The 13742-nt window shown below is 43.7% G+C and overlaps 1 protein-coding gene across 4 annotated transcripts in view; it reads left to right on the top strand.

Annotated features, from left to right (window-relative positions):
* Positions 1-13742, top strand: part of VPS13D (vacuolar protein sorting 13 homolog D) — a 251706-nt gene that overhangs the window by 85482 nt on the left and 152482 nt on the right. For 3 of the 4 annotated variants that reach the window (XM_077763779.1, XM_077763778.1, XM_077763780.1), the window contains exons 35-38: positions 1332-1538; positions 2740-2829; positions 5704-5844; positions 8141-8263. In XM_077763779.1, the coding sequence (XP_077619905.1) occupies positions 1332-1538; positions 2740-2829; positions 5704-5844; positions 8141-8263 (561 nt within the window). Of the gene's footprint in view, positions 1-1331; positions 1539-2739; positions 2830-5703; positions 5845-8140; positions 8264-10598; positions 10674-13742 lie in introns of all 4 variants that reach the window. The other variant, XM_077763781.1, reaches the window with a different exon arrangement.

The raw sequence follows: 13742 nt of genomic DNA, 5'->3' as shown, positions 1-13742 counted from the left end.
TGGTATGAACTTCTGTCTGTAACCTTTATTTAGTATTTCCTTGGTAGGGAGACCTAGTAGTATAAATCCTGGATCAAAGGATTTAGATATATTTTTCAGGCTTTTTATTCAAATTCACAGACCTTTTTCTGAAACATTGTGTACCAGGCCACACTCTGACCAATTATGTGTGACAATGCTGCCCTTACCACACAATTATTTGCATTAAATGTTATTGTTTTCCTTCTGTGACAAATGACAGTGGATCTAGTTTGTTAGTTCGATTAGCTTAATACCCCTTTGTGTTTACATCGTCATTTTTTTTCCCTTTCTTTAATAACAAAACATTTCAATTTCTAAGAGCTTTCTAGATTTTTGTTAATTTTTATTTCTGTAGTAGCTAAGGTGTAGTTCCATCAGTTACAAAATAGATAACAACTAATGTTAATAGAGCCTTCGATACGTGCCAGGCTCTCTCCTTGGAGAGCCTCACTTGCGTCCATTTGTTTCTTCCTCATGGCAGCCCTGTCTGTGGGTGCTGGTGGACACAGAGATCAAGTAACTTGTTCAAGGCCCAGCATCTAGTAGGTGCTGGAATCCGAAGCCAGGCCATCTTCCTCTAGAGCACACACCCTTCACCTGTTCTGTGTACTGGTCTCTGCTAGGTTCTAAATATGGGGTTGCATGGCCCTCCTTTTCTTTTTAGCTTTAGCAACTTGGTTATGTTCAGAGCGCTGTAATTTAACAGTTGTGTATCACACACACTTCTCATTGCTCTCTGTTCTCAAGGGATTTGTGATTGGTTGAGAAGATGAAGTATAGTAGCACATCATTATATGCAGAACTACATACTGGGGGGCCTGGCTGGCTCAGTCCGTAGAACATGTGACTCTTGATCTCAGGGTCATGAGTTTGAACCCCTCATTGGGCACAGAGCTTACTAAAATAGTAATAATAATAAAAAAATAATAATAAAACCCTACATAGTGAAGATTACGTACTTCCCTACTAAGTGACATCTAGAATTTGGATCTTGTCTTTTCCTTCCTTCTCCTTTGACAGATGTCATAGGGGAAGGATGGCTCCTAGAGGCATTTGGAACCAGACCATGAAATGTGGTGAACTTGAGAGGAAGGCGTGCAAGGGGGCTTCATTCTGTTTGCTTAAAATTAGAATTGCTATCATTATGGTAGTTTTTTTTCCCCCCATAAGTCTAAGAGTACATCTGGGCACAAGGTTCTCTTGGGCTGTCCAGTAGGTCCCTATGAACTTTATTTCTCTGTTTCCTCCATGAGTTGTTTGAGTAGCTGTGCAAACTGGCTGAACTGATCACCTTTACCTTTTTTCTGAAGGCCAACTGAAAAAGGCAGCAAGTTGGTTGTTCAAGAATGCCGAACCCCTGAAGTCTCTTTCCCTGGCTGCTGAGAGCCGTGAGAGCCAGGGGCCTATGGCAGCACAGCTGATCTCTGGGGTGGAGGTGAAAGCCGAGAGCGTGTGCATCTGTTTCATCGATGACTGCATGGACTGCGACGTCCCTCTGGCCGAGCTCACCTTTTCCCGTGAGTCTTGTCCTGATTTTCAGATTCATCGTGAAGATTTGTAATGATTGCGGAGTTATTTGGGGCATGTCTTTTTTTAAATGATATTCATGCTCCCCCCACCCCCTTAGTCATATGGGTGAAATTTTGGATAATAGTTTTACATATGTTTTTCATTATTTGTATTTTAAAGAAATGTGTATTTATTTGTCATATGTGGCCTTCAGCCTCTAGTTTGGAAATAATAGAAATGGTCATTGATGAAATTTCGGTTACATTAACAGCTCTACCTAAATCAGTCCTGGTATCTCCATTTTGTGTATCTTTTTATGTATCTAAAGACTGGAGTGAGTACTGTTCTTAAAGACCTTGAAAACCTAATGCTTGAAAATAAAACACACACGGTCTTACCAGAATGCTCTCCTCAGTGTCCTCCGTGGGGCCCTGAGAGACGTCTTCCAGTAGCAAGCGACAAGGGTACAAGGACCCTGTCCCAAATCGTGCCTTGGCAGGTGGTGTGAGATGGGGCTTCTGAGGAGAGTGCCCGAAAATCTCACCGCTGTGTTTACTTTTAATTTTCCATTGGTCTGATCTTCAGCCTCTCTTCCCTTCAAGGAAGATTCCATCCCACAGATTGAGTTCAACCTTTGATGCGCTGGGGAGGCTTTCCTTTCCCAGTGCTTCAAGGCACCACAAGAGCCACCTGATTGAAAGTAACAGCTGGGATTTTGACTTAGTGGCTTTTCTGCAGGGAATAATTATTTCTTATTTTTCTGTGGTAGTCTTGAAATTTTGAGCTAATATTTATCAGGACATAACTGCTCTCATTGGCCTGCCTTCGGATTTTCAGATATTCAGGGAGAAGTATGGTTTTTATGTTCCTGTGGACTTGAGATAACACAGATATACCTGGGTGCCGAGGCTGGGGACTGGAGGGAGTCAAAGGTAGCCTTTGCCTGAGGCACAACACTTAAAGAGGTGCCAAGAAGCTCAGGAGATATTACGACAAATACAATTTTAACACAGTGATTTTTTTTTTTTTTTTTAAATCAGAATTCATGCCCCAGATCCACAATGAACAAAATCTCAAAATGTGATGTGTTTTCCGCTGAGGTCCTCAGTAGCAGACATGATTGACGTATCTTCACTGTGCTTTAATCTGCAAAAGAAAGTTGTGTTCATTCTCGGCCCAGCACTACAGTAAAATCTGCTTCCATTGCAGGCCTGAGTTTTCTGCAGCACGTAAGGACCAGCCCCGAAGGGTACGCACACTTCACCCTTTCTGGAGATTACTACAACCGTGCTCTGTCAGGTCAGTGTTTAAGTGCATGTTATCACGGGACTTAAAGAACACACTTCAGTATTTGCCTGGGCCTATTTCTACATAAATTTCACATGAGGGAANGTGTGTGCATGAGCACAAAAGATAGAGACTTTTCATTTTCCTAACATATCTGGTATTTTGCAACGGAGGTGTTTAAAAAGAAGTTTTCATAGGTAATTCTTTTTGAGGCAGGAATTTGGCTCCTTCTGGAATATGAAATTGCTTAGTAGTGAAGGATCATTTGTCTGGCCCCCATTAGTAGCTAAATTTCTTCTTCTTTTTTTCTTTTTTAAGTTTTTATTTATTTAAGTAATGTCTGTACCCAACATGGAGTTTAAACTCACTATCCTGAGATCAAGAGTTGTATGCTCTTCCAACTGAGCCAGAAAGGCGCTCCCGATAGGGAGATTTCCACCCTACATAAGCCTTTTATTTTTTTATTTTATTAAAAAAATTTTNCCCCCCCCAAAGCAGGCTCCAGGCTGTCAGCACAGAACCAGACGCAGGGCTCGAACCCACGAACCATTAGATCATGACCTGAGCCGAAGTCAGATGCTTAAACAACTGAACCCCCCAGGTGCCCCCATAAGCCTTTTAGACATCAAGCCTCCTTCCTGCTTGCTGGGCTTGTCCCATTAGAAGCATACTGAGTCAGTGATAACGTATAGTCTGTTGTATCTCGTCCCTCAAGCAAAACACAGTTCATCAGAGCAGGCTAGTCTCCTGGGGACATAGAACCTGGCTGACACTGGAATGCATTTTCAGGTTTCTTTCCTTCCACGGGAAAGACCAAGCAAGAGCCTGTACACATGGACATTCAGAAAGTTTGGTAAACGAGGGCTGAGCAGCTGACTTGGAAAGTGCTTTGCCATAAGAAAGTTTGGGTAGGTGTGGGCAGAGTAGAACTGCACAGCCTAAGGCTTAGATGACCTAAGAGTGGCTGCTCCCTTTGATTCCAGTGGAGGATGAAGCGTCATTTATTGTGCTACTGCAGATTGTTCTAGAGTACATGTCACATTTGCTTGCTTATGTTAGTTAGCATTTTCTCTCTGTGTTCTGGATTCACCACTCTCATTTCCGAACCATTTGACATGTTTAACTTTAGAATACTGACCCATGTCTTATGAGTTGAGGGAAACTCTTATAGGGCATATGGGAGCCATTTTTTGAGAATCATCATTTTTCCCAGAGCAAATATTGCTTTCTTTTAAACTGGAATGAACACATTCAGGTTACTAGGTGCCCAGTCGTGTGAGGAGACAATGTACCTACTTCATGCTACATCCTGGGTTGTATTTTAGTCAGTCCCCTGACCTGTGGCTGATTGAGTATATTTAGAAAACTGTTAAAAATTAACTGTCTTGAAAAGTTGAGTCTTTAAAACCACGGAGAGATATAATTTTCCTTACCTGTCAGACTGGCAAAAATGAAGTGTGACACTGTTATGAGCTGCAGAGCTCTAATATCTTGACATGCGAATTGTAAATTGGGGCAATCAGTTTGGAAAACAGTTTGAGTATGTATGCTTATACTCAACATACAACAGTATGAGTTGAGTATGCTTATACTCAACACCCCAGCAACATACTTCTTTTAAGTCTGCACCCAGTAGGGTCTCTTGCTCATGTGTGCTCGGAACCAGGTAGAAGACTGGTTATAGTGGTGTTCCTCCCCATCATGGGGATGTTTCTCAGAAGTAGAATGAATACATAGATTATGGTGTATTCGTAAGTGGATTACAATTCAGTGGGGAAAGTAAATGTGCCACAGCTGCATGGCAGCGACACAAGGGAATCTCAGAGGCACGTTGTTGGGCAAAAATAGGAACTTGCAGAAGAACACATATGTCAGATTCCATTTATGTAAAGACCGCCAGTAGGACCACCTCACCAATATGTTCTGAAGAAATGACACGCATGTGCAGTGAAACGATGAGAAAAGAGCAAGGACATGATTAAAAATCCAAACTAATGTTGACTTGGAGTTGGGTGGGAGACGTCTGGTGGCAAGGGGGGCTGACGTGGGAGAGTGGCCCTGGGGGGCTTCAAAGGAACTTCTCATTTTCTGTTTCTTAAGCTGAATAGTGGGCATAGGCGTCTGTAGTAATTTTATTCTTTAAACCATACATATGTGTTGTTTATATGCCCTTGTGTCTATGATGTTTTAAGTTTAGAAATTTGAAGAACTTATGTTAATGAATTTCTAATTATGTTCTACCTATTCAACCAGTGGATTCTTTTTTAAAAAATTTTTTCATGTTTGTTTATTTTTGAGAGAGAGAAAACACGAGTGGAGGAGGGGCAGAGAGAGAGAGGGAGACACAGGATCTGAAGCAGGCTCCAGGCTCTGAGCTGTCAGCTCAGAACCTGAAATAGGGCTCGAACCCATAACCTGTGAGATCATGACCTGAGCTGAAGTTAGATTCCCAGCTGACTGAGCCACCCAGGCGCCCCTCAACCAGTGGATTCTTAATGGAAGCCGGAGAATCAGATTTAATAGTTCCTTCAGCCATTGTTAGTACTTTTCCATCATGAGTCGGAGACTCCTTTTTCCATTTTGAGTGGACCAGAAGCAGGTCCTGCTGATTTTCCATAGAGAAGGCACATGTACTCTTTGCCCTCCTTCCTCCCACCTCTGGAAGACCATGTGGGGTAGGTATCTGTCCTTGTACTCACATTCTGTAGCCACCACAGACACTTGTAGGGTGACCTATAGCTAAAGATGGTGCTTTCGCCATGAAATCACATTGGAACTAGAAAGCTATTAAGCTATAGTTTGTCCTTGCTGAGCATTTGTGAACAGTGTTCCCTATAAACTCTTGATATCTGCTTAACAGATGTCTTATTTCCTGTGTTCTTTTAGGCTGGGAGCCATTTATTGAGCCATGGCCATGCTCTGTATCCTGGCAACAACAGGCAGCTAGTCGTCTCCATCCTCCTCGACTGAAGCTGGAAGCCAAGGCCAAACCCCGTCTGGATATCAACATCACCTCTGTACTAATTGGTGAGTGGAAAGTCATCTCTAGAAGATTGGTCCTTTCTTTCTGTACATAAGTCCCTTGGCTTAGACGACTGGTAACCCTGATTTAGCAAATACTTGGGCCCACCCCACACATCACGTACTCAGCACGGCTGCTTTCCTGATGAACCCTAACCTAGCCACACGATTCTTTTCAACCCATTGCTCTACAGTTGGCATCTCGTATTAATGCCGTCAGTGACCTAGCCAGAGTGTAGACTATTTGGGCAACGTAAATGTCCGTGATAAAAACTCTTTCCCCCGCCATGTTTGGTCATGGGGTTGTTTTTTTTGTTTTTTTGGTTTTTTTTTTTTTAATGTCCTAGAAGTGAGTTTAGATTCGCTTCTTTCAGGCTACTCACACACAGAATACTTCTTAAAAGGTGTAATTTTGACCTTGTGTTTATAGTAGGATAAGTTGCCTGTACTGTTTCCCATCAAGTTATCACATTGACCTAACTCTCCAAATCACCGGCTTGAAGGGGTGCCAAGTTAATGGCGTGTGTTCTGAAAGTTTCTTTGAAAATGTTGACAGGTACACTCCTGGATTCAGTGTAGGTAGTTGGAACCACTCTGTGCCTATATTTATATCCTTGTAAGAGAAGAGTAACATTATCATACAATCAGGTATTGCCTGCCTTTGCTATGAAAACTCTCGCTGTTTGAACCATTGATCTACACGACCTGACTTTGGGGTAATACTATGGTCTTTGGAGTGATAACATACACTGCTGCCAATCTGCAAACTTTCTTCAGTGTGTGGGATCGAGGCTCATAGGGTATCCATTGGCTTATTCCATGTCAGAAGAAGATGAAGAGAATGTATAGTGAAGTGAGACCATAAGTTTAGTGATTGAAAAATTTTTTTAAACCACTGTTTTACGTGACCAGATTTCATTCATTAAATTTGGATAATTGATCTCATGATCCTTCGATGCTGTATTATTTTGATCTTACGTTATTTCATATATAGTGTGTTCACATGGAAGTTTAGGTAAAGTTTAGGGTAATATTTTGGAAAGCTGCAATAAACAAGAGCTTACCTGAAACAAAACGATTTTATTGATATTTCTGGTGAGCCTCTGTCTATTTAAAAATGTCTTCCAAGGGGACCTGGGTGCCTAGGTTGGTTAAGTATCTGGCTCTTGATTTTGGCTCAGGTCATGATTTCATGATCTGTGGGTTCAAGCCCCTCAATGGGCTCTGGGCTGACAGTACGGAGCCTACTTGGGTTTCTCTCTTTCTCTTTCTCTCTGCCCCTCTCCTGCTCACACACACATACAAAATAAGTAAAAAATAAATAAAGTTTAAAAAAAATTCCAAAAGTCATTCTTGTCTGTGGTAAAGCTTTTTTTTTCCCTTAAACCTCCAATTCCTCGTTCTTAACACCATGCTGAAACCCAGAAATATTACTGTGACCTCTTAGTGTTGAAATAAATCTTCTATATAGCCAACTGTTGGAACTGAAAACCAGAAACCAATCGTTCTGGTTCTAAAACATATCCTACCCTAATTCGTAGAAAAGGTCTTTATCCAAGGGCGGTGCATCGTAATTATTTTGTTAACCTGCCCTTCCCATTAGAGTTCTCTAAAAACAGTAAAACCGTTCTCCTGGAGAATTGTCAGCTGGATTTCAGCTTCTTGAGTTTGGTGGTTTTATAACAGCCTCCTCACTGGTTTTTCTGTCTTGAAATCCCATCCCTTAGCATGGCATACCGCACTCTTCACAAGCTAATTCCCTTTTCGAGACTTCTTTGCTGTATCCCTATGCCAGTAGGTCCAGAGTCACACCAAAGCATTCAGTGTCCCCTAAAAGTGCTGTGTACTTTCATGTCTTAAAAATCTTTGCATATGCTCTTTTGGCCTAGAACGTCCCCGCATCCCTGATCCCACTAGTAAACTCTAACCTCTGCTCATTCAAGACTCAGAGCAAAGGTCCCCACATCTCTGAAGATTCCCATGGGCCTTGGTGTGTACTGTCCCACTTCTGCCAAAGCAGAATGAGTCTTCCCCTGTTCTATGCTCCCATCGAATTTTATTTATGACTTTGTTTTAGCTCATCCCACGTTGTGGGTTTGTGGTGATGGTTGTTTGGTTAACATTGATTTCTTCCAGCGGAGCGTGAGTTCTCCAGGGGACAGACTTTCTGAGAACCTAGCATAGCGCCTAGCATGCAGTAAGACATTCAACAGAAGCTCATTTTGCTGAATAGTAATTCTGTGACTTGGAGCCTCGATCTCTTCTATTTCCATACTTAATGTCTTTGGGGAATTCTTTCTAGACCAATATGTAAGTACCAAGGAATCGTGGCTGGCAGATTACTGTAAACAGGACAAGGAAATAGATGCAACCACAACAGAAGACTGGATGGGCTCTTCAGTGGATCCTCCCTGCTTTGGACAAAGTAAGATTTTTCTCTACCAGTGTCTGAATAAATCACTGTTGACCAACACAGCCATGTTTTATTGAGAAATCCAAATAGAATCATCATTTTCTGAGGCAAACCCTACAGGAAATTCTGACTGTCTTCTATAGCTCTGTTTTCATCTTTGCAGGAGACATTTTTCTGGCACAAAATATTGAACTTTCGATATGGGCTCTAATTCCTCCACCTTTGTGGGAAAGCAAAGGTCTGTGACACATAATTTTCTAAATTCTGGTGACATTGCATATGAGCTGGTGTGCCTGAAAATGCATCAAGGCCAGCCGTTAGTCAGTGTGTTTCACTTGGCAAAACTTTCCAGTTGATTGGGACTTTTTGACCGGATTTTAAAAACTAACTTTACAGTTTTGTGAATCCAGAGGTACAGAGTTTGAGCATATTCTTGAAGGAAGGGCAGGCAGGATCCCATATGGAAGAAATTGTTAAAAGGAGGGCTCTGTATTGTTCATAAAGAAGAAAAGAATTGAATACCCAGCCTTTTGAAGAATGAGGAGTCCGTTTGTTCTCTGTTAACGATGTTTTCTTTCCTTATTTAATGCCTCACCATGGAGCTCTGATTTCCTTAGAGCCGGGGAGAGTGTGACGGCCAACCGCGTGGTCCTTAGTTGTTCACAAGCCATTGTCCTCCAAATTCAAGTCAGCCCCAACTCTTTCAGTGTGGTTTCTTTGGGGAGTCCTGGCTGGGCTTCACATAGCTCATGAATGCTTAAATATTCCATCTGGTCTGCAAACATGTCACGGGAAGATGGATTTTCTTAGTTTATGAAGTATTGGAACTGGTTCGTCTCTCCTCAGGGTGCATAAGCGGACTTTCTATCTGCCTTGTACTTCTAGAAGGAGGGACAGGAAATGTCAGCTATGCTTTCTCTCTGTATTCCCAGGCTGTTGCTTCTGAGTTTCAAGGTCATTGCTTAGGAGCCAGGGCTTTTCAGATATCATCAGCTTCAATTCTGGCTCCTCCTTGAACCTTCCCAAAGTGTATGTCAGGAGAATGTGACAGTCTCCCCAGGAGACTCTAAGTAACCTTTGTAATGTGTAATATGTCCTAGAGAGTGTGTTTCAGAAATTGTTACTCATACAAGGGGAACTTGAATCCAGACTCCTTGTAAACATGGGGAAGACCTGATCTTCAAGATTCTGAGGAAGAGTTTTCTATTGTCCCCACCCTCCCACCTTTTTAAAAAACACTTTGTCCTCTTTCTTTGTAGTTGATAAGCTGCCTTATCTGTGTTAAATGCCAGTGCTAAATTAAAGCTGGACTTTTATGGTTACTTAGGCTTACAAAGGTGTGTCTTTTTAATTAGACATAGATGAATATACCTAAATTTCCAAACCTATTTCCTATTGGAAGTTCCTGGGTAGCACCATGTCTGGTGGATGCGATTGTATTCTTTCAGCAGGTCTACTGAATTAATTGGGGCATTTGTTTTGAAAGTCAGTAGACTTGAACCTTGTTGAACCGATCGCATCTCTCAGGTCCTGTTCACGAACGTTTAGTCACAGTGCCCCCAAATTTGTGCATTTCCTCAGGCCAGCACAGAACGAGCTTTTGAAATTCTGAATAGGAAATTCTACCTATCAGAGCTGCTGATTTCTCACTGTCTTTTAGCAGGGGAAAGAAATGTCATTTTTGAAATTATTGTTGGCTTTGTTCAGTAAGGGCTGAGATTTCTGCAGGTACCCCGATGGCATGGCACCTTGCTGAGCTTATTAGTTTTGTATTCCAAGGACATTTATGGAAATATCAAATGTAAATATTCTAAAAGCTTCCATGTTTAATTTCTACTATAATATTATGAGATCGCTCCTTGGCAGAGACTCCTTAAACTCGGAACACAGATGGACTCTTTCCCTTGAAATTTTGAGGCCTGTGGGGGATTAGCCTTCTGCTGCTACTGCCTTTCCAAAGTAGAACCGAGCAGTCACCACCCAGGTCTGTACTGACTGGTCTGGGAACTTTTCCATGCCATTTAAGAGCATACGTGCTTTAAGTGAAAAATCCTGAAAAGGCTTTTCATTCTGTTAAAGAGAACGTGGACAGTGTTTTCTTATCCCGGTTGAGAAAAAAGAGGGGTGAGCTCCCATGACACTCGTCCACAGTAAGAGCCAGCATAAACATGTCCCGCTTGGTTGTCAAGGGCTCTCTTAGTTCTTAGCAGTCATGAAGGGGATGATCCTGTAACTGCATGATGCTTGCAAGTTTTGTAACGTACTCTCTTTGTGCTAACGTGTTGGAGGTGAGTCTTGTTCACTGCGCTTATTCTTACGCTCTAACTTTGTCTCTCCTGTCTACCAGGCCTCCCCCTTGTCTACCTTAGAACTAGGAGTACAGCCAGTCTGACTAACCTAGAGCACCAGATCTATGCTAGAGGTACAGTATAGCCAAGCGAGGGCTTGCTTGCTTTTCCTGTTTGAAGAACTGCCTTGTCCACCAATTTTCTGTGAATGGGAGCTGAGTGGGGTTCCTCCCGTCGGGGGGACTGTGCTTTAGTAACAGGGAAGGGGGAAGGGTGCTTCCAACTGATGAATACAGTGACCCCCTCTCAGAAGCAAGCGCTGTGCTGACTCTTAATGCTGTGTCTTCCATCTGCCCCAACCCTCGGTGCAAGTGGACTCAGCTCCGTGGTGTGTAGTGCAGAATTACCGAGTGCCAGAGGTGATTTCTTGCTTTGAAAAGCAAGTAAATGGAGGAAAGCCATCCTCCATCAGGCACTGCTTTGTTTATAGAATACTCAGTGAACATTTATTCTTTATTTTTTAAATGTTTTATTTATTTTTGAGAAATAGGGTGTGAGTGGGGGAGGGGCACAGAGAGGGAGACACAGAACCTGAAGCAGGCTCCAGGCTCCGAGCTGTCAGCACAGATCCCAGCGTGGGGCTCGAATGCATGAACCATGAAATCCTGACCTGGGCCGAAGTCGGACACCTAACCAACTGAGCTCCCCAGGCGCCCGTCAGTGGACATTTATTCTTACGGCGATGCAGGGGGTTCCGTGGAACAGGAGCTATCGTGATCGGGAATTGAGCTAAGAGAAAGTTTCCCAGTAAATATTTGCTTAGAAACAAATTGTGATTTCTTTAGCTATGAATGGAGTGCTTCAGAGATAGAAAATAAAACATTCTTTATTTGTATCTCTGACCCTTTAAGTTTCCTTGAGAATTTGACTAATAAGTAAATATGATGGAAGAGACCATAAACCTCAAGGACTTGGAATCCCACGATGTTCACTTCTTCACTAGTTTGAAGGAAGGCAGTTTAATTGGAATAATTTTATGTTTGTACTTGGCTGACACCAGATCCTGCCTGGGTCATGATGTATTTTGTACAAAAGACCATTAGAGCTTCCTCATTCAGAGCAGGGATATTCATTCACGGGGGCAGCATGTGGGTTTTTTCTGCAAGGTTTTGTCCACATGGATGTTAGGGGGAGGACTCACAAAAGAAACCCTTGATTGAATCTTCATTTATTAATGGATTTGGATTTATATGCTAAGCTTTTCTACCTCTTTCAGGCCAAGCAAACCATTATTCTCTATAGCTGATGAGGACATAGAGGCTGAGGGAACCTAAGAAATTGGCCTTTATCCACATGACTAGCTAGTAGCAGACCTGGGACTTTCCTCTATTTCTTCTGATTTACAAACCAGGTCCTTTCTGATAGACTGGCCGCCTACATAGCACATTTATAAGGGCCACATTGCTCTGTGAGACAAGTCCAGCAGCTAGAACGTTCCTCAGTCACATGAAGCCCAAATTGGGCATGAGGAGCTTCAGGTTCTCTTGGCTTGTCGAGAAAACAGCTTTGGTCACTAGAAGCAGTTTTTCTGGGGCCACAAGGGAATATGCTCTTCTCTCTCTGGCAGACTTGGGAGTTTTGTTCTCTGGTGCCGTGCCAAAGGCAGGTCCACGGCTGATTTGGACCTTAGTGCAGGAGATGTCCGATTTGTTCCCTGCTGTTGGGGTTGGATTTGTGTCAGCAAAGTGGGCTGCGGAAGCCAGCGCTTTTGTGTGTAATCAACGCAAGGAGCCTGGGGGCCTAAGCGGTGCACCTCCCCAGGCTGTTTCATTCCAGAGCTGTCCGCTTGCGACTATCCGGATGTGGATTGCTAGCACTTTCTTCTGTGTGACAGTGTGATCAAAGCCATTTGCCAGCTGTTCTTTTTTAATCTAATTTGCAAATGGAAACTTACAGTCTGGCTCACAGTAGGCTATGAAGGCACATCTGGCTTCTTTTTCTCCTGGGTCCTTTATCTGCTGTTGTAAAGCAGCCGTCTCCTTGCACGCCTGGTGCCCCTCTAGGTGCCCCAGTAAGGGCTCTGTGCCCCTGCAGACAGCTCCTAAGTCTTTACTCCCCCCTCTACCCTGCTTACTGGCCTCACGGCTGCTCCTTAATTTTGTACTCGATGAACTTTTTTTCTTTTTTTAAAGCCAACCTTGTGAATTAAGTGAGGCCATTGGCATGAGAGCATGAGAAATGGGTACATTCTGGGGTGGTCATCTAGGAGATATTCTAGGGGACTGTCACTGGAAGAATGTGGGGCATCTCTAAAGACTGACTGCAGAATGGCGGGGATGCCCTGCAGACCACTCGTTTCTTCATCGGACCAGCTGTTTCTCAGACTCCCCGAGCCACTGTCCGTTCGAAAACAGAACTTGCCTTAGCTTGTAATGGCTGCTTTCCTCCCCCCTCCCCCCCCAGCGTTTCTAGTAACTAACTTCTGAAAACTTTAGAAGGCACGAAGGGGAAGAAAAGCAAGCGATTATTTTGTAAAAGGCAGCAGCAATTCCTGACTTTCACGATCCCTGCCTGGGCCTTACCCTAGCGGTGGGGGAAGACACGGCCCGGTGCAGGTTACCTTTTCGTTTTGCTGGCTGGAAGCATGTGGTCCTGGAAGATGAATTTAATTTTGCTCTCATGTTGTCCGTGGGCAGTTGCAGTCACTCCTAGATGTCGTTTTCCACAGCTGCAGACCATTTGTGTCCGGGTCCTTCTTGGGTCTCTGTGCCTTATAAAGCTGGCCGCATGGCCGTGTGAGCACGGGGCCGCTGCCTCTGTGTGGTTCCTGCTGCCCCTCCCTTCCCCTCCTGCTCTCCCAGAGCCACTGGCAGAGGAGACATGGGCCCTGGGTGAGTGGAGCCTCCTCTCGGCCCGCCGGTCCAGGCCAGACCGCACAGCAGGGTGGTGGTGCCACGGAAGGGTCTCCAGGCACCCTGGGCACCGGACAGCCGCCCCTGGCTGCACGGGCTCCCACTTCTCTGTTTCTTTCCAGTGTTTCTAGGCAGGGCTCTGGGATTTGGTTACTTACAGTTTTGTAATTGATCAGAGTTTCTTTCTGGTGTCCCTGAAGGGAAGCTGTTCTGTGAAAAGAAATCATATTTTGTGCCCCTTTTTGTAGTCCCTGAAGTGCCTGGGGCAGAAAGTGCCACATCTACTATGTT

This window comes from Crocuta crocuta, unplaced genomic scaffold, assembly GCF_008692635.1.
Source record: "Crocuta crocuta isolate KB4526 unplaced genomic scaffold, BGI_CrCroc_1.0 scaffold13, whole genome shotgun sequence".
In the NCBI taxonomy this organism is placed as follows: domain Eukaryota; kingdom Metazoa; phylum Chordata; class Mammalia; order Carnivora; family Hyaenidae; genus Crocuta; species Crocuta crocuta.
Note: the sequence above shows the minus strand (reverse complement) of the source record. Positions and strands in the feature narration are given on the sequence as shown.